Source organism: Mustelus asterias, chromosome 12 (assembly GCF_964213995.1).
Source record: "Mustelus asterias chromosome 12, sMusAst1.hap1.1, whole genome shotgun sequence".
Taxonomy (NCBI): Eukaryota; Metazoa; Chordata; class Chondrichthyes; order Carcharhiniformes; family Triakidae; genus Mustelus; species Mustelus asterias.
Window position 1 is genome coordinate 37,182,946 of NC_135812.1, and position 20,561 is coordinate 37,203,506.

At 44.2% G+C, this 20,561-nt stretch overlaps 1 protein-coding gene across 15 annotated transcripts in view; it reads left to right on the forward strand.

The window, feature by feature from the left end:
- Positions 1 to 20,561, forward strand: part of LOC144501380 (uncharacterized) — a 338,685-nt gene that overhangs the window by 206,445 nt on the left and 111,679 nt on the right. For 11 of the 15 annotated variants that reach the window (XM_078225050.1, XM_078225051.1, XM_078225052.1 and 8 more), the window contains 10 exons: positions 4,295 to 4,330; positions 5,759 to 5,842; positions 9,078 to 9,113; positions 9,782 to 9,865; positions 11,160 to 11,195; positions 12,878 to 12,961; positions 13,902 to 13,937; positions 15,643 to 15,750; positions 16,688 to 16,723; positions 19,526 to 19,633. In XM_078225050.1, the coding sequence (XP_078081176.1) occupies positions 4,295 to 4,330; positions 5,759 to 5,842; positions 9,078 to 9,113; positions 9,782 to 9,865; positions 11,160 to 11,195; positions 12,878 to 12,961; positions 13,902 to 13,937; positions 15,643 to 15,750; positions 16,688 to 16,723; positions 19,526 to 19,633 (648 nt within the window). The remainder of the gene's footprint in view (positions 1 to 4,294; positions 4,331 to 5,758; positions 5,843 to 9,077; positions 9,114 to 9,781; positions 9,866 to 11,159; positions 11,196 to 12,877; positions 12,962 to 13,901; positions 13,938 to 15,642; positions 15,751 to 16,687; positions 16,724 to 19,525; positions 19,634 to 20,561) is intronic. The other 4 variants (XM_078225055.1, XM_078225063.1, XM_078225065.1 and 1 more) reach the window with 2 other exon arrangements.

Sequence of the window (20,561 nt, forward strand, 5' to 3'; positions counted from 1 at the left end):
TAAAAAACAGTTTCTAATTGGCTGTAAAATGTTTTGAAATCTCCCGTGGTCATGATTCCCCCTGGTTTCCCCACCCCCCTCCATGGACATAGAACCCCCTCACCTTAGACTTCTCCATTGGAAACCCCCCCCCCCCCCCCCACCCCCACCGACTTTGCCTTATGACACTACCCCCAGTAGCAGTGCTAGGGGGCAGTGCCAGGGTATTGCACAGGCAAAACCTTCTCCCTACTGGAAGAAGATTTTGGGTGCATTCTTATCTATGCACCCAAAGAGAATTTCTCTCTTAAAAAGGGAGGTGCAACAAATCAAAAGTTGGTTTTGCATCAATCCTAGCAATGATAATGAAATCTTTACTCGATGAGCTAGAAAAAACACCTGGGGTGAATTTCATTGCCCCCGTCAGCATTTTTGAAGCTGAGGGACTACGGGGATCAAATAAAGTGGGTTGTCAGCCTGCTGCCTTCCCATCACCTCTGATCTATTGCCCATATTATAGCAGGAGAGTAAGGCTTCAGGCAGCCTGCCCATCCACTGCGGAGGCCTTCTAATTACATTTTACTGAATTAAAATGGCATTCCCGTCATTCATAGCAGAAACACTATTATGTCACTAGCAAGGGATGGGGATAATTGCTCGGGGAAATCGCGCCAGTGTCAAAGCTGTTTTGGAACTCACCCTCTATTCTCCACCCTCTTCACCCCCTAAATGTCAAAAACTAATGAACAAATTTTAATGAATCTTAATACTCAGATAGGCCCAAAGAAGAACTGATTAGTGTTTGACGAAGATATGAATCCGGATCTTGGAATTCTTTTAAAGATCAGTTAACATTGGGGGATAGGGCAAGTTGACTTTTTAATAAAACGTTGATGGTTTTAGAATGTTGTGGATTGTTGCAGCTGCTGTGGTATAATTTGTCACACCTGTCAAAATGTGGCAGAGTTTTCATAGCAAGTTGTTGGATATGGATTAGTCTGAAGCCTTCTCAGTGAGATGGAAGGTCTTAATTTGAAAAAATCTTTATCAGCTTTGCAGCTACAGAACATTAACCAACAGGAAAAATCCAAGAGCTGTGTAACTCTAACAATGTTAACACAGTGCGGTAGAAGATTATGCTTGACAAAGTACTCTCTTCTCTTTGACTGGGATTTCCTGGCTCTAATCTCATGGGAATTTCTGGTTATGCTGAAGGTGCACCCCCACAATGGCTTCTCTGGCTGCATGTCCAGCAAGCAACACAAATGGCGATTGACTTTTGCAGGACTGGAAGATCCCACTGGGGGTCAATGGCAAGCTATCTTGACCACTGGAAAACCTGTCACAGGGGGACCAGAAAATCCCAGCCTTTTTTTATTTTGCCTCAAACTTTCATCGGTCCAATTAGAGGTGTCAGGTGTGGAGTGCAAAACCGAAATATGACAGAGAATTCTTGTTTATAGAAATCCAGGGAAATATAAGAAAGTTGGCTTTGCATCAGTCTTGGGAACGATAATGAAATCTTTACTCAATGATGTGCTAGAAAAAACACCAAAGGGCGAATTTGATTGCCCCTGTCAGCACATTTAAAGGTGGGGGTCAAATAAAGTTGGGGGTCAAATAAAGGTGGGCGGCACGGTAGCACAGTGGTGGGCGGCACGGTAGCACAGTGGTTAACACTGCTGCTTCACAGCTCCAGGGACCTGGGTTCGATTCCCGGCTTGGGTCACTGTCTGTGTGGAGTTTGCACATTCTCCTCGTGTCTGCGTGGGTTTCCTCCGGGTGCTCCGGTTTCCTCCCACAGTCCAAAGATGTGCTGGTTAGGTTGATTGCGTATGTTAGAGGGATTAGTGGGTAAAATATGTAGGGATATGGGGGTAGGGCCTGGGTGGGATTGTGGTCGGTACAGACTCGATGGGCCGAATGGCCTCTTTCTGTACTGTAGGGATTCTATGATTCAAAAAGTGGGTTGCCAGCCTGCTGCCTTCCCATCACCCCCAATCTGTTATCCATATTATAGTGGGAGAGTAAGGCTTCAGGTAGCCTGCCCACCCTCAGGCCTATTGAACATAGATCATAGAACAGTACAGCACAGAACGGGCTCTTCGGCCCACGATGTTGTGCCGAGCTTTATCTGAAACCAAGATCAAGCTATCCCACTCCCTATCATCCTGGTGTGCTCCATGTGCCTATCCAATAACCGCTTAAATGTTCCTAAAGTGTCTGACTCCACTATCACTGCAGGCAGTCCATTCCACACCCCAACCACTCTCTGCGTAAAGAACCTACCTCTGATATCCTTCCTATATCTCCCACCATGAACCCTATAGTTATGCCCCCTTGTAATAGCTCCATCCACCCGAGGAAATAGCCTTTGAACGTTCACTCTATCTATCCCCTTCATCATTTTATAAACCTCTATTAAGTCTCCCCCTCAGCCTCCTCCGCTCCAGAGAGAACAGCCCGAGCTCCCTCAACCTTTCCTCATAAGACCTACCTTCCAAACCAGGCAGCATCCTGGTAAATCTCCTCTGCACTCTTTCCAGCGCTTCCACATCCTTCTTATAGTGAGGTGACCTGAACTGCACACAATATTCCAAATGTAGTCTCACCAAGGTCCTGTACAGTTGCAGCATAACCCCACGGCTCTTAAACTCCAACCCCCTGTTAATAAAAGCTAACACACTATAGGCCTTCTTCACAGCTCTATCCACTTGAGTGGCAACCTTTAGAGATCTGTGGATATGGACCCCAAGATCTCTCTGTTCCTCCACAGTCTTCAGAACCCGCCCTCAAGCCTTAAGTGGCAATTAACTACAACTCAAGGGTCTCATTCCTTTTCTGCCACATGTTTTCAGTCGATGGGGGAATGAGGAGGTATGGTGATCAACCTGTCAACTTTCACTACACACGTTATTGGTAAGAAGGAAGCGGGTTACTTACTTTGGGGAACCCCTGCCTTTGTGCCCATCTGGGGAAGAACCACCTCTAAGATGTTTAGATGGCACCCATCACCCCCACCCACCATCCCAGTTGTTCCTCTCCCCCAGCTCTTCTAACCCAAACTCCCAATCCTCCTATCCCCTTGCTGCAGCTTCCCAGCTATGCCCATCCAAGATCTCCAGACTCAGTCCAGGAGACATCTTCACTTCTTCCTCGGCATTGCTGTAGTCCCAGCAGTGCCAAAAGAAAGTAGTGGACACTGCTGGGACCACAAAGCTGCTGGCCAATCAGAATAGAATTGAAAAATAGATAGATTATGCTGAACTTACATAAAACCTTGGTTCAAACTCTATACAGAATTTAGACGCACTGTAGAAGTGGCAAAAACATTTAAACGGACAATACCAGAACTTGGAGGTTATACCTATCAAGTAAGTCTAAACAGACTGACGTTCTTTTCTCCAAAAAATAGAGGAGGCTGAGGAGTGACCTGATTGAAGGCTTTAAGATTATGAAAGGTCTTGGTACTTGACCTATAACAAATGCTTTCACTTACTTTGGAGTCCAAACTCGACACCGAAAACATAAAATAGTCACCAATAAATCCAGTAGGAAATTCAAGAGAAACCTTTTTACCCAGAGAGCAGTCAGAATGTGGAACTCACTATTACAGTGACTGGTTGAGGCAAATAGTATTCATGCCTTTAAGGAAAAAAATAGACAAATGCGTGAAAAACTGGTCAAGGCAGTTGGACATATTGTAATTGTGCACAAGCTTTTTAGACATACATTAATCCTTACAGCTTGAATTCAGTGTTCCTGCAAATGCAACTAGCCTGTTATGTGCAGTGGCTGATGCGACCATTTGACAAACTTTACAGCAGTTGAGCACCAAAAGTTATACCAGTCACACTGCTTTTATTAAGGCACTTGGGCAAGTTCTATCAGTTTGCAGAGAATATCAAGAAGCATGACTTGAAAGCTATTGTTATGTGATGTAAACATTATAAAAAGCAATCCTCATAATTAAAAAAATAAATCTTGTTTGTCATTGAAACAAAACCAAACTCATCACACCTCTTGGAATATTTTGAGTTCACAAGTGGATTCAGAAAATATCAAATAAACTTGCCAAAGGCAGTCAGAACTGCTTAAGAAATTTTGGCACAAATTTTCAGCAGTTGGGCATTTGCCCAATGGCATGCAGAGGTCATCATTAATTTGAGCAAATTGTGTGAATGAGGATAATTTCAAAAAACTTATTTCTCAGGACTTCCATGTTGCTATAGTCTTCAGAATGTTCCTTGCCATACCTGTATACAGAGGGTCTTAGCTCTACAATTAATTACCTGTCAATTCTCTATCATTGCAGGTGGAGCTGCTGCATCTAAAGCTGCTAAATATGGAGGTAATTTTACCTAGAATCATAGAACCCCACAGTGCAGAAGGAGGCCATTTGGTTCATCGAGCCTGCACCAACAACAGTCCCACCCAGGCCCTATCCCCGCAACCCCACGTATTTACCCTGCTAATCCCCCTGACACATAGGGACAATTGAGCATGGCCAATCAACCTAACCTGCACATCTTTGGACTGTGGGAGAAAACTGGAGCACCTGGAGAAAATCCACGCAGACACGGGGAAAACGTGCAAACTCCACACAGGCAGTGACCCTGGGCCGGAATCGAACCTGTGTCCCTGGCGTTTTGAGGCAGCAGTGCTAACCATTGTGCCACCGTGCTGCCCCTAAAAAAAAATTAAAGTTTGAGGGGCACCATCTGCATCAAGCACAGTTGACCAGGAGTTTCTCCTACTCTTAGCACCCGTTGCCATTGGGCATGTTAAAAGGATATTGCAGGTTGATACTCAACTGTTTGGCCACATTATTAATGTACCTTCCTTGGCCATCAAGTCCTGGGGGAGGACTCAAAGTCAGAACTTCTCGTTCAGAGACAGGCAAGCTACCCACTGTGCCACAAGATCTCCGACCACTAACATATTCACTAGTCTACATAACTATCAAATAATTATCTTCAAAGTCGAATAATGGTAAAGAGAAACAAAAACAGAAAATGCTGGAGAAACTCAGCAGGTCTGACAGCACCTATGGAGAAAGTATAGAGCCAACCAGACTCAAAACATTGGCTCTATTCTCTCTCCACAGATGTTGTCAGACCTGCTGAGTTTCTCCAGCATTTTCTGTTTTTGTTCTAGATTCCAGCATCCTTAGTATTTTGCTTTTATTATAATGTAAAGAGAAAGTAAGTTTCTTGCTATATGTAATGACTACATGTGACAAGCATGCCCAAATTAGTGACCACTGCTTCGCTAATTCTTGGAACATCACATCAACCAGATGATCCAGCACTACTACTAACATGAATCAGAAAGCATTGCAAGCATTCTTAGCTGAGGTTTGAAGCTTTATCATATGATCTTGATTTTTTCCAAAATTAGCATTGAGTAGTGTCCAGTTTATAAATATGTAGTCAAACAATTTTAGGACAACAGAATGCCTTATTCTTCTTTGGATAGTGCCATCAGACCTTTTAAATCCTCATAAACAGGCAAATTTCCTCTATTAACTCTTTTGAAAGATGACACTTCTGACAATGCAGCTCTCCCCCCATGTTACATAGAAGGGTATTAGCTCGGGAGATTAACAGTTTGGTTTAAGTGTTGAAAAATGAATGTCCGGAATTAATAGGGCAGCATGATTCCTGAATTTATATTAATTCACTGTTAGAGATAATTGGCCAGAAAATCCGAAATTTACACTAATTTTATAAGGAAGTGATTAACTATTTCTAATTATTATTTTGTTATCACAATATAGGTCTTGGATTAGGTGTGCAGCCTGGCGCTGGATTAGGTGTGCAGCCTGGCGCTGGATTAGGTGTGCAGCCTGGCGCTGGACTAGGTAATTGCTGTCTATTGAAAGACATTTTTTCCTCCATTAAACTCTTTCTAATGTATATAAGTCTGTCTCATCCCAATTCTGTGCAAATGGAAGTTTCCCATGCAGAATGAAATTAATATCAAAAGCAAAAGAAAAATAATAGCAGATGGCTGTATTCATCAAGGAGGCAGTACAGCAAGAACGAAGAACAAAGAAAAGTACAGCACAAGAACAGGCCTTTTGGCCCTCCAAGCCTGTGCTGACCATGACGCCTGCCTAAACTGACACTGTATGCATTTACGGAGTCCGTATTCTTCCATTCCCATCCTATTCATGTATTCGTCTAGTTGCCCCTTAAATACCGCAATTGTACCTGTCCCACCACCTCCCAGTGCGTTCCACATATTCGCCATTCTCTGTGTAAAAAACTTGCCTCGCACATCTCCTCTAAACTTTTTCCCACGCACCTATATCCCCTAGTACTTGACTTTTCCAGCCTAGGAAAGAACATCTGACTATCCACTCTGTCCATACCACTCATAATCTTGTAGACCTCTATCAGGACACCCCTCAACCTTCGTCATTCCAGTGAGAACAAACCGAGTTTATCCAACCTCTCCTCATCGCTAATACCCTCCAGACCAGGCAACATCCTGGTAAACCTCTTCTGTACCTTCTCCAAAGCATCCACATCCTTCTGGTAGTGTGGTGACTAGAATTGTACACAATATTCTAAATGAGGCTTAACTAAGGCTCTGTACAGCTGCAGCATGACGTGCCAATTTTTGTATTCAATGCCCTGAGCAATGAATGCAAGCATGCCATATGCTTTCTTGACTACCTTATCCACCTGCATTGCCACTTTCAGTGATCGGTGGACATGTACACCCAGATCTCTCTGCCTGTCAATACTCCGAAGGGTTCTACCATTTACTGTATAATTCCTACATGCATTGGACCTTCCAAAATGCATTATCTCACACTGGTCCGTATTAAACTCCATCCGCCATTTCTCCGCCCAAGTCTCCAACCGGTCGATATCTTTCTGTATCTTCTGACAATCCTCTTCACTATCCACAACTCCACCAATTTGTGTGTCATCTGCGAACTTACTAATCAGACCAGCTACATTTTCCTCCAAATCATTTATACATACTATGAACAACAAAGGTCCCAGAACTGATCCCTGTGGATCACCACTAGTCACAGCCTTCTATTCAGAAAAGCACCCCTCTACTGCTACCTTCTGTCTTCTATGGCCAAGCCAGTTCTGTATCCATCTTGCCAGCTCTCCTCTGATCCCGTGTGACTTCATCTTTCGTACCAGTCTACCATGAGGTACCGTGTCAAAGGCTTTACTGAAGTCCATGTATACAACATCATCTGCCTTTCCCTCATCTATCACCTTCGTCACTTCCTCGAAAAACTCGATCAAATTAGTGAGGCACGACCTCCCCTTCACAAAACCATGCTGTCTATCACTAATAAGTCCATCTGTTTCCAAATGTGAGGTTGATGGATTGCAGTTTATAAGTCTGTTAAAAGAACATATTCATGTTCTGAATGAATGGGGTTTCCCACCCTTGTGTTACCAGCCTCAAAGAATTCAGTCAAATTTGTTAGGCATGACCTCCCTCTGACAAAACCATGCTGACTATCCTTGATCAAACCTTGTCTCTCCAAATGGAGATAGATTCTCTTCTTCAGAATCTTCGCCAGTAGTTTCCCAACCACAGACGTGAGACTCACTGGTCTATTGTTCCCTGGCTTATTTCTACAACCTTCCTTAAATAGTGGGACTACATTAGCTGTTCTACAGTCCTCTGGCACCTCCCCAGTGATGTGGAGATGCCGGCGTTGGACTGGGGTAAGCACAGTAAGAAGTCACATAACACCAGGTTAAAGTCCAACAGGTTTATTTGGCAGCACTAGCTTAGTGGCCAGAGAGGAATTAAAAATTTGGGTCAGAATCCCTGCAAATTCCTCCCTTGACTCCCACAACAGCCTGGGACATAATTCATCCAGACCTGGAGATTTGTCCACTTTTAAGCCCGCCAATACCTTGTCACTCCTTATGACAATTTGCTCAAGAACCTCACAGTCTCTCTCCCCAAGTTCCATAATTAACTCCTCATTCTCATGAGTGAACACAGATGTAAAATATTCGTTTAACACCTGACCAATATCCACTGCCTCCACACACACATTTCTCCCTTGGTCCTTAATGGGCCCTACTCTTTCCCTGGTTATCCTCTTCATTAAATTAATGCATTGAAATGAATTGAGTGAACCTCATTAATAGTTGAAGGCAAGATTAAAAATCTGTAATATCAGGTATAGTAGTACTCAGGAAATAGTCACTTCTTAAATAACCTGTACGTGTGCATTAAAAAATAAACGATTCAAGTTTTCTATCATCCAGTGGGACGGGTAACTTGCCAACCTCCGAGGGACTGTTCTGTGAAGAATATTTGCATCTGTTCATTGACTCACTGCAATCAAAACATCCCATTGTCACAAGTTTTCAGCAATTTGGCATTCACCCAGTGAAATGAATGCAGAGACCATCATTGGCTTAATTTGAGCAAATTGCATGAATGAGAATAATTTCAGAAAATGTATTTCTCAGGAATGCTGTGTTGTTGTAATTTTCAGAATGTTCCTTGCCATACCTGTAATCAGAGAGTTTTAGCTGTGTAATTAATTACCATGTGGAGATGCCGGCGTTGGACTGGGGTAAACACAGTAAGAAGTTTAACAACACCAGGTTAAAGTCCAACAGGTTTATTTGGTAGCAAAAGCCACACAAGCTTTCGAGGCTCTAAGCCCCTTCTTCAGGTGAGTGGGAATTCTGTTCACAAACAGAACTTATAAAGACACAGACTCAATTTACATGAATAATGGTTGGAATGCGAATACTTACAACTAATCCAGTCTTTAAGAAACAAAACAATGGGAGTGGAGAGAGCATCAAGACAGGCTAAAAAGATGTGTATTGTCTCCAGACAAGACAGCCAGTGAAACTCTGCAGGTCCACGCAACTGTGGGAGTTACAAATAGTGTGACATGAACCCAATATCCCGGTTGAGGCCGTCCTTGTGTGTGCGGAACTTGGCTATCAGTTTCTGCTCAGCGACTCTGCGCTGTCGTGTGTCGCGAAGGCCGCCTTGGAGAACGCTTACCCGAATATCAGAGGCCGAATGCCCGTGACCGCTGAAGTGCTAATTAATTACCTGCCAATTCTCTATCATTGCAGGTGGAGCTGCTGCATCTAAAGCTGCTAAGTATGGAGGTAATTTTACATACCATTGACATATTCACTGGTCTGTGTAACTATGAAATTATAAGGCCAAGTAATGGTAAAGAGAAAGTAATTTTCATGCCATATGTAATGACTACATGTGACAAGTACATCCACATTAGTGACCTTTGCTTTGCTAATTCTTGGAACATCATGTCAACCAGATGATCCAGCACAACTACTAACATGAGTCAGAAAGCATTGCAAGCATTCATAGCTGAGGTTTGAAGCTTTATCATATGATCTTGATTTTTTTCCAAAATTAGTGTTGAGTAGTGTCCAATTTATAAATATACAGTCAGACCATTTTAGTGATGTTAATGTTGGCAAGGAAAACAGAATGTCACATTTTTCTTTGGATAGCATCGTCAAACCTTTTAAATCCTCATGAACAGGTAGATTTCCTCTATTATCTCTTTTGAAAGGTAACACCTCCAACAATGCAGCACTTCCTCCATTTTACACAGAAGGGTATTAGCGAGGGTGATTAACAGTTTGGTTTAAGTGTTGAAAATGTCCGGAATTAATAGGGCAGTATGATTCCTGTGTTTACATTAATTCACTGTTGGTGATAATTGACCAAAAAATCTGAAATTTGCACTAATTTTATAAAGAAGTGATTAACTATTTATAATTATTATTTTGTTGTCACATTATAGGTCTTGGATTAGGTGTGCAGCCTGGCGCTGGATTAGGTGTGCTGCCAGGCACCGGACTAGGTGTCCAGCCTGGCATCGGAGTGGGTAAATCGTTGTCTATTGAAAGACATTTTTCCTCCATTAAACTCTTTCTAAAGTGGACAGGTCTGTCTCATCCCAATTCTGTGCAAATGGTAGTTTCCCTTGCAGAATAAAATTAATATCAAAAGCAAAAGAAAAATAATGGCAGATGATGGCGTTATCGGGTGGCACAGTAGCACAGTGGTTAGCACTGCTGCTTCACAGCTCCAAGGACCTGGGTTCGATTCCCGACTTGGGTCACTGTCTGTGTGGAGTTTGCACATTCTCCTTGTGTCTGCGTGGGTTTCCTCCAGGTGCTCCGGTTTCCTCCCACAGTCCAAAGATGTGCGGGTTAGGTTGATTGGCCATGCTAAAAAATTGTCACTTAGTGTCCTGAGATGCGTAGGTTAGAGGGATTAGTGGGTAAATGTGTAGGGGTAGGGCCTGGGTGGGATCGTGGTCGGTGCAGACTCGATGGGCCAGATGGCCTCTTTCTGCACTGTAGGGTTTTTATGATTCTATGATGGCTGCATTCATTAAGAAAGCAGTACAGGAAGGTTGATGGATTGCAGTTTATAATCTATTAAAAGAACATACTCATGTTCTGAATGAATGGGGTTCCCACCCCTGCGTTACTAGCCTGGAATATTCCTTTATTAAAATGAATTATAGAGTCATAAGAGGTTTACAGCATGTAAACAGGCCCTCCAGCCTAACTTGGCTATGCCACTCAGTTTTTAACACTAAACTAATAATCATTTAACACCCTAGCAATGTCCTCTGCCTCCACACACACATTTCCTCCTTGGTCCTTAATGGGCCCTATTCTTTCCCTGGTTATCTTCTTCATTAAATTAATGCATTGAAGTGAATTGACTGAACCTCATTAATAGTTGAAGGCAAAATTAAAAATCTGTAATATCAGGTACAGTAGGACTCAGGGAATAGTCACTCCTTAAATAACCTGCAAGTGTGCATTAAAAAATAAACGATTTAAGTTTTCTATCATCCAGTGGGACAGGCAACTTGTCAACCTCCGAGGGACTGTTCTGTGAAGAATATTTGCATCTGTTCATTGACTCACTGAAATCAAAACATCACATTGTCTCAAGTTTTCAGCAGTTGGGCATTCACCCAATGGAATGCAGAGGCCAACATTGGCTTAATTTAAGCAAATTGTGTGAATGAGGATAATTCCAGAAAATGTATTTTTCAGGAATCCTGTGTTGCTGTAATCTTCAGAATGTTCCTTGCCATACCTGTAATCAGAGAGTCTTAGCTGTGTAATTAATTACCTGCCAATTCTCTATCATTGTAGGTGGAGCTGCTGCATCTAAAGCTGCTAAGTATGGAGGTAATTTTACATACCACTGACTTATTCATCTAGTCTGCATAACTATCAAATTATTATCTTTAAGGCCAAGTAATGGTAAAGAGAAAGTAATTTTCATGCTATAGGTAATGACTACATGTGACAAGAATGTCCACATTAGTACTAGTTCTTGGAACATCACGTCAGCCAGATGATCCAGCACATCTATTGACATGAGTCAGAAAATATTGCAAGCATTCATAGTTTAGGTTTGAAGCTCTTTCATATGATTTTGAATTTATCCATAGTTAGTTTTGTGTAGTGTCCAGCTTATAAATATATAGTCAAACCATTTTAGTGATGTTAATGTTGACAAGGAAAACAGAATGCCTCGTTCTCTTTTGGATATCATTGTCAGGACTTTTAAGTTGTCACTATCAGGTTGATTCCCTTCATAATATCTTTTGAAAGATGACGGGGGGAGATTCTTCCAAATAAATTCTAAGTGTGAAATTTGTGTAAAAACTAGAGTAAATCCCGTTGTCTTTTTTAGCGGGAGCTTTAAATTTAATCTCCCATACGCTGTGCATTGCAGAGTGCCTCAGCGTGAATCACGTTGAAAATCAGTGGGTGGGGCTTATTCCCACTGGAGAGGCTGGCAGCATAGCTCCGAGTGGGCCACTGCGCATGCGCCAATCTGTCAGCGCCAAGATCAGCGCATGGCAGTGGCCCCAAACTGTTGGCTTCCCGATCACTGGCCAGCTCGATCATTGACCCGCAACCCACATTGCTGGCCTTCCCCCCCGCCCCCACCCACCCCACCATCACATCCCTATCACTGGCCCGCTGAGCACGCCCAGGCCTGCCTCAACTCTCCCCAGCCCATCTCGATGTTCCCCCACCCCCGACAACCCCAAACTCCTGATCGCCCACCACCGACTGGCAGCCCCAACCCCACCAGTAGATGGAATCTTCCCCCACCCCAATTGCCAACCCCAATTGCTGGCCTCCCTCCCTCTGTCACTCAGTCCAAATGCAGAGTGGCAGTGGGACCTCCCCCATCCCCAGTATTCGTTCCCTCAAAGGTCCTGCCCTCCCATCAGCCTTGCCCCCATTCGACCACAATGCCTGGTGGCAGTGCCAAGGTGCCCCCTGTGCATTGGCACTTTGCCCCTTGGGCAGTGCCAGGGGCCCAGGCTGGCACTGCCAAGGTGGCAATGCCCAAAGGGCACCGCCCTGCTCCTGACCCGCTGAGAGGCCTTGATTGCCCCCCCCCCCTTCACTCCAGCAGGGTCAGGCTGCCAACTCCCCACAAGTGGGAGCTATACTAAACCCTGCTGGAGTGAACCACTCCTGCCGGGAAGGAACATGCTAGCAGGCCCGAGCAGATGGCGCCTGAAATCTGGCTGCCGGAGACACACATTCCACGGCCATGGTTCCCAACAGGGAGCCCGCTACACTACAAAAGCAGTGCAGCGGGCTGGGACAATCGCTTCTGACAATGCGGCACTTCCTCCGTTTTACATAGAAAGATACTAGCAAGGGAGAATAAATTTTGTTTAAGCGTTGAAAAATGAATGTCCAGACTTAATAGGGCAGCATGATTCCTGAGTTTACATTAATTCACTGTTGGTTATAATTGACCAGAAAACCTGAAATTTAGCCTAATTTTATAAAAGAAGTGATTAACTATTTATAATTATTATCTTGTTGTCACAATATAGGTCTTGGATTAGGTGTGCAGCCTGGCACTGGATTAGGTGTGCTGCCAGGCACCGGACTAGGTGTCCAGCCTGGCATCGGAGTGGGTAAATTGTTGTCTATTGAAAGACATTTTTCCTCCATTAAAGTCTTTCTAAAGTGTATAGGTCTGTCTCATCCCAATTCTGTGCAAATGGTAGTTTCCCATGCAGAATGAAATTAATACCAAAAGCAAATGAAAAATAATGGCAGATGGCTGTATTCATTAAGAAAGCAGTACAGGAAGGTTGATGGATTGCAGTTTATAATCTATTAAAAGAACATACTCATGTTCTGAATGAATGGGGTTCCCACCCCTGCGTTACCAGCCTGGAATATTCCTTTATTAAAATGAATTATAGAGTCATAAGAGGTTTACAGCATGTAAACAGGCCCTCCAGCCTAACTTGGCTATGCCACTCAGTTTTTAACACTAAACTAATAATCATTTAACACCCTAGCAATGCCCTCTGCCTCCACACACACATTTCCCCCTTGGTCCTTAATGGGCCCTATTCTTTCCCTGGTTATCCTCTTCATTAAATTAATATATTGATATGAATTGACTGAACCTCATTAATAGTTGAAGGCAAGACTAAAAATCTGTAGTATCAGGTATAGTAGTACTCAGGGAATAGTCACGCCTTAAATAACCTGCATGTGTGCATTAAAAAATAAACGATTCAAGTTTTCTATCATCAAGTGGAACAGGCAACTTGTCGACCTCTGAGGGACGGTTCTGTGAAGAATATTTGCATCTGTTCATTGACCCACTGCAATCAAAACATCCCATTGTCACAAGTTTTCAGCAGTTGGGCATTCACCCAATGGGATGCAGAGGCCAACATTGGCTTAATTTAAGCAAATTGTGTGAATGAGGATAATTCCAGAAAATGTATTTTTCAGGAATCCTGTGTTGCTGTAATCTTCAGAATGTTCCTTGCCATACCTGTAATCAGTGAGTCTTAGCTGTGTAATTAATTACCTGCCAATTCTCTATCATTGCAGGTGGAGCTGCTGCATCTAAAGCTGCTAAGTATGGAGGTAATTTTACATACCACTGACTTATTCATCTAGTCTGCATAAGTATCAAATTATTATCTTTAAGGCCAAATAATGATAAAAAGAAAGTAATTTTCATGCTATAGGTAATGACTACATGTGACAAGAATGTCCACATTAGTACTAGTTCTTGGAACATTACGTCAGCCAGATGATCCAGCACATCTATTAACATGAGTCAGAAAATATTGCAAGCATTCATAGTTTAGGTTTGAAGCTCTTTCATATGATTTTGAATTTATCCAAAGTTAGTTTTGTGTAGTGTCCAGCTTATAAATATATAGTCAAACCATTTTAGTGATGTTAATGTTGACAAGGAAAACAGAATGCCTCATTCTCTTTTGGAAGCATTGTCGAGACTTTTAAATCGTCACTATCAGGTTGATTCCCTTTATAATATCTTTTGAAAGATGACGGGGGGAGATTCTCCCAAATAAATTCTAAGTGTGAAATTCGTGTAAAAACTGGAGTAAATCCCGCTGTCTTTTTTAGCGTGAGCTTTAAATTTAATCTCCCATACGCTGTGCATTGCAGAATGCCTCAGCGTGAATCACGTTGAAAATCAGTGGGTGGGGCTTATTCCCACTGAGGAGGCTGGCAGCATAGCTCCGAGTGGGCCACTGCGCATGCGCCAATCTGTCAGCGCCAAGATCAGCGCATGGCTGTGGCCCCAAACCGCTGGCTTCCCGATCGCTGGCCAGCTCGATCATTGACCCGCAACCCACATTGCTGGCCTTCCCATCCCCCACCCCCCATCCTCCCACAGCCCGATCGCTGGCCCGCTGAGCATGCCCAAGCCAGCCTCAACTCTCCCCAGCCCATCTCGATGTTCCCCCACCCCCGGCAACCCCAAACTCCTGATCGCCCCCCACCGACTGGCAGCTCCAACTCCACCAGCGGATGGATTCTTCCCCCACCCCAATTGCCAACCCCAATTGCTGGCCTCCCTCCTTCTGTCACTCAGTCCAAATGCAAAGTGGCAGTGGGACCTCCCCCATCCCCAGTAATCGTTCCCTCAAAGGTCCTGCCCTCCCATCAGCCTTGCCCCCATTAGACCACAATGCCTGGTGGCAGTGCCAAGGTGCCCCCTGTGCATTGGCATTTTGCCCCTTGGGCAGTGCCAGGGGCCCAGGCTGGCACTGCCAAGGTGGCAATGCCCAAAGGGCACCGCCCGGTCCCGACCCTCTGAGGGGCCTTGATTGCGCCCCCTTCACTCCAGCAGGGTCAGGCTGCCCGCTCCCTGCAAGTGGGAGCTATACTAAACCCTGCTGGAGTGAACCACTCCTGCCGGGAAGGAACATACTCGCAGGCCCAAGCAGATGGCACCTGAAATCCGGCTGCCAGAGACACACACTCCACGGCCATGGTGCCCAACAGGGAGCTCGCAAAATGGCCTCCGTTTGAGTCTGCCAGCCCGCTACACTACAAAAGCAGTGCAGCGGGCTGGGACAATCGCCTCTGACAATGCGGCACTTCCTCCGTTTTACATAGAAAGATACTGGCAAGGGAGAATAAATTTTGTTTAAGCGTTGAAAAATGAATGTCCAGAATTAATAGGGCAGCATGATTCCTGAGTTTACATTAATTCACTGTTGGTTATAATTGACCAGAAAACCTGAAATTTAGCCTAATTTTATAAAAGAAGTGATTAACTATTTATAATTATTATCTTGTTGTCACAATATAGGTCTTGGATTAGGTGTGCAGCCTGGCGCTGGATTAGGTGTGCAGCCTGGCACTGGATTAGGTGTGCTGCCAGGCACCGGACTAGGTGTCCAGCCTGGCATCGGAGTGGGTAAATTGTTGTCTATTGAAAGACATTTTTCCTCCATTAAAGTCTTTCTAAAGTGTATAGGTCTGTCTCATCCCAATTCTGTGCAAATGGTAGTTTCCCATGCAGAATGAAATTAATATCAAAAGCAAATGAAAAATAATGGCAGATGGCTGTATTCATTAAGAAAGCAGTACAGGAAGGTTGATGGATTGCAGTTTATAATCTATTAAAAGAACATACTCATGTTCTGAATGAATGGGGTTCCCACCCCTGCGTTACCAGCCTGGAATATTCCTTTATTAAAATGAATTATAGAGTCATAAGAGGTTTACAGCATGTAAACAATCCCTCCAGCCTAACTTGGCTATGCCACTCAGTTTTTAACACTAAACTAATAATCATTTAACACCCTAGCAATGCCCTCTGCCTCCACACACACATTTCCCCCTTGGTCCTTAATGGGCCCTATTCTTTCCCTGGTTATCTTCTTCATTAAATTAATATATTGATATGAATTGACTGAACCTCATTAATAGTTGAAGGCAAGATTAAAAATCTGTAATATCAGGTATAGTAGGACTCAAGGAATAGTCACTCAAATAACCTGCATGTGTGCATTAAAAAATAAACGATTCAAGTTTTCTATCATCCAGTAGGACGGGTAACTTGTCAACTTCCGAGGGACTGTTCTGTGAAGAATATTTGCATCTATTCATTGACTCACTGCAATCAAAACATCCCATTGTCACAAGTTTTCAGCAGTTGGGCATTCACCCAATGGAATGCAGAGGCCAACATTGGCTTAATTTAAGCAAATTGTGTGAATGAGGATAATTCCAGAAAATGTATTTTTCAGGAATCCTGTGTTGCTGTAATCTTCAGAATGTTCCTTGCCATACCTGTAATCAGTGAGTCTTAGCTGTGTAATTAATTACCTGCCAATTCTCTATCATTGCAGGTGGAGCTGCTGCATCTAAAGCTGCTAAGTATGGAGGTAATTTTACATACCACTGACTTAGAACATAGAACATAGAACATTACAGCGCAGTACAGGCCCTTCTGCCCTCGATGTTGCGCCGACCAATGGTATCAATCTAAAGCCCCTCTAATCTACACTATTCCAATATCATCCATATGTTTATCCAATAACCACTTGAACGCTCTCAACGTTGACGAGTCCACCACTGCTGCAGGCAGGGCATTCCACGCCCTTACTACTCTCTGAGTAAAGAACCTACCTCTAACATCTGTCCTATATCTCTCACCCCTCAATTTAAAGCTATGTCCCCTCATGCTGGCCAACACCATCCGAGGAAAAAGGCTCTCACTATCCACCCTATCTAATCCTCTGATCATCTTGTATGCCTCTATTCAGTCACCTCTTAACCTTCTTCTCTCGAACGAAAACAACCTCAAGCCCCCCAGCCTTTCCTCATACGATTTTCCCACCATACCAGGCAACATTCTGGTAAATCTCCTCTGCGCCCTTTCCAACACTTCCACATCTTTCCTATAATACGGCGACCAGAACTGTACGCAATACTCCAAATGCGGCTGCACCAGAGTTTTGTACAGTTGCAGCATGACCTCCTGGCTCCGAAACTCAATCCCTCTACCAATGAAAGCTAACACACCGTACGCCTTCTTAACAACCCTATCAACCTGGGTGCCAACTTTCAGGGATCTATGCACATGGACACCCAGATCCCTCTGTTCATCCACACTACCAAGTATCTTATCATTAGCCCAGTACTCTGTATTCCTGTTACTCCTTCCAAAGTGAATCACCTCACACTTTTCCGCATTAAACTCCATTTGCCATCTCTCAGCCCAGCTCTGCAGCTTATCTATGTCCCTCTGTAACCTGCCACTTCCCTCCACACTGTCTACAACTCCACCGACTTTAGTGTCATCCGCAAATTTATTAATCCATCCTTCCACGCCCTCATCCAAGTCATTAATAAAAATGACAAACAGCAGTGGCCCCAAAACAGATCCTTGCAGTACACCACTAGTAACTGAACTCCAGGATGAATATTTCCCATCAACCACAACCCTTTGTTTTCTTACAGCTAGCCAATTCCTGATCCAAACCACTAAATCACTTATTCACCTAGTCTGCATAACTGTCAAATTATTATCTTTAAGGCCAAGTAATGGTAAAGAGAAAGTAATTTTCATGCTATAGGTAATGACTACATGTGACAAGAATGTCCACATTAGTACTAGTTCTTGGAACATCACGTCAGCCAGATGATCCAGCACATCTATTGACATGAGTCAGAAAATATTGCAAGCATTCATAGTTTAGGTTTGAAGCTCTTTCATATGATTTTGAATTTATCCATAGTTAGTTTTGTGTAGTGTCCAGCTTATAAATATACAGTCAAACCATTTTAGTGATGTTAACGTTGACAAGGAAAACAGAATGCCTCATTCTCTTTTGGATATCATTGTCGGGACTTTTAAGTTGTCACTATCAGGTTGATTCCCTTTATAATATCTTTTGAAAGATGACGGGGGGAGATTCTCCCAAATAAATTCTAAGTGTGAAATTTGTGTAAAAACTGGAGTAAATCCCGTTGTCTTTTTTAGCGGGAGCTTTAAATTTAATCTCCCATACGCTGTGCATTGCAGAGTGCCTCAGCGTGAATCATGCTGAAATTTAGTGGGTGGGGCTTATTCCCACTGGAGAGGCTGGCAGCATAGTTCTGAATGGGCCACTGTGCATGCGCCGATCTGTCAGCGCCAAGATCGGCGCATAGCAGTGGCCCCGAACTGCTGGCTTCCCGATCACTGGCCAGCTCGATCACTAACCCGCAACCCACATCGCTGGCCTTCCCACCACCCCCTCCCCCCCCACCCCCCCCCAGCCCTATCGCTGGCCCGCTGAGCACACCCGGGCCAGCCTCAACTCTCTCCAGCCCGTCTTGATGTTCCCCCACCCCCGGCAACCCCAATCTCCTGATCTCCCCCCACCGACTGGCAGCCCCAACCCCACCAGCAGATGGACTCCTCCCCCACCCCGATTGCCAACCCCAATTGCTGGCCTCCCTCCCTCTGTCACTCAGTCCAAATGCAGAGTGGCAATGGGACCTCCCCCATCCCCAGTAATTGTTCTCTCAAAGGTCCTGCCCTCCCATCAGCATTGCCCCCATTAGGCCACAATGCCTGGTGGCAGTGCCTAGGTGCCCCCTGTGCATTGGCACTTTGCCCCTTGGGCAGTGCCGGGGGCCCAGGCTGGCACTGCCAATGTGGCAATGCCCAAGGGGCATCCCCCCTGCTCCCGATCCTCTGGGGGGCCTTGATTGCCCCCCCCCTTCACTCCAGCAGGGTCAGGCTGCCAACTCCCCGCAAGTGGGAGCTATACTAAACCCTGCTGGAGTGAACCACTGCTGCCGGGAGGGAAGATGCTAGCAGGCCCGAACAGATGGTGCCTGAAATCCGGCTGCCGGAGACAAACACAGGCCATGGTGCCCAACAGGGAGCCCGTAAAATGGCCTCCGCTTGAGTCTGCCAGCCCGCTACACTACAAAAGCAGCGCAGCGGGCTGGGAGAATCGCCTCTGACAATGCGGCACTTCCTCCGTTTTACATAGAAAGATACTAACTAGGGAGAATAAATTTTGTTTAAGCGTTGAAAAATGAATGTCCAAAATTAATAGGGCAGCATGATTCCTAAGTTTACATTAATTCACTGTTGGTTAAAATTGACCCAGAAAACCTGAATTTAGCCTAATTTTATAAAGAAGTGATTGACTATTTCTAATTATTGAATTTTTATTGTTGCAATATAGGTCTTGGATTAGGTGTGCAGCCTGGCGCTGGATTAGGTGTGCAGCCTGGCGCTGGATTAGGTGTGCAACCTGGCGCTGGATTAGGTGTGCAGCCTGGCATCGGAGTGGGTAAATTGCTGTCTATTGAAAGAAATTTTTCCTCCATTAAACTCTTTCTGATGTGTATCGGTCTGTCTCATCCCAATTCTGCACAAATGGAAGTATCCCATGCAGAGTGAAATTAATATCAAAAGCAAAAATAAATAACAGCAGGAAGCCATATTCATCAAGGAAGGTTGATGGATTGCATTAGAAGTCTGTTAAAAGAAAGTATTCATGTTCTAAAAGAATGGGGTTTGCCACCCCTCTGTTACCAGCCTGGCATATTCCTTTCATTAAAATGAATTGAGTGAATTTCATTAGTAGTTGAGGACAAGGGCGGCACGGTGGCACAGTGGTTGACACTGCTGCCTCACAGCGCCAGGGTCCCAGGTTCAATTCTGGCCTTGGATCACTGTCTGTGTGGAGTTTGCACATTCTCCCCGTGTCTGCGTGGGTTTCCTCCGGGTGCTCTGGTCTCCTCCCACACTGCAAAGATGTGTGGGTTAGGTTGATTGACCATGCTAAATTGGCCCTAGTGTCAGGGGGATTAGCAGAGTAAATGTGTGGGGTTACAGGAATGGGACTTGAGTGAGATTGTGGTCGGTACAGACTGGATGGGATGAAGGGCCTCCTTCTGTACTGTAGAATATTTGCAACTGTTCATCAACTCACTGCAATCAAAACATCCCACTGTACAATTGTTTGTAACCTGATTATGCTTAATTAATTGACTAAGATTTTGGATTTTGTCCTGAGCACATGAAAGGGCCCCAAAGTGTGGAAATGGAGAACTTCCCATAATAATTTACTGGAGTCATGATATAAAAGATAGATTCACCACCAAGAAAATCTCAAGATATTTTAGAGTTTTCTGATTCCTTATTTAAATAAGACTGACAGTTTCCAAGGTGTTTTTCCTCTGTTGAAATGTAGTAAGTTCGAAGACATTGCAAAT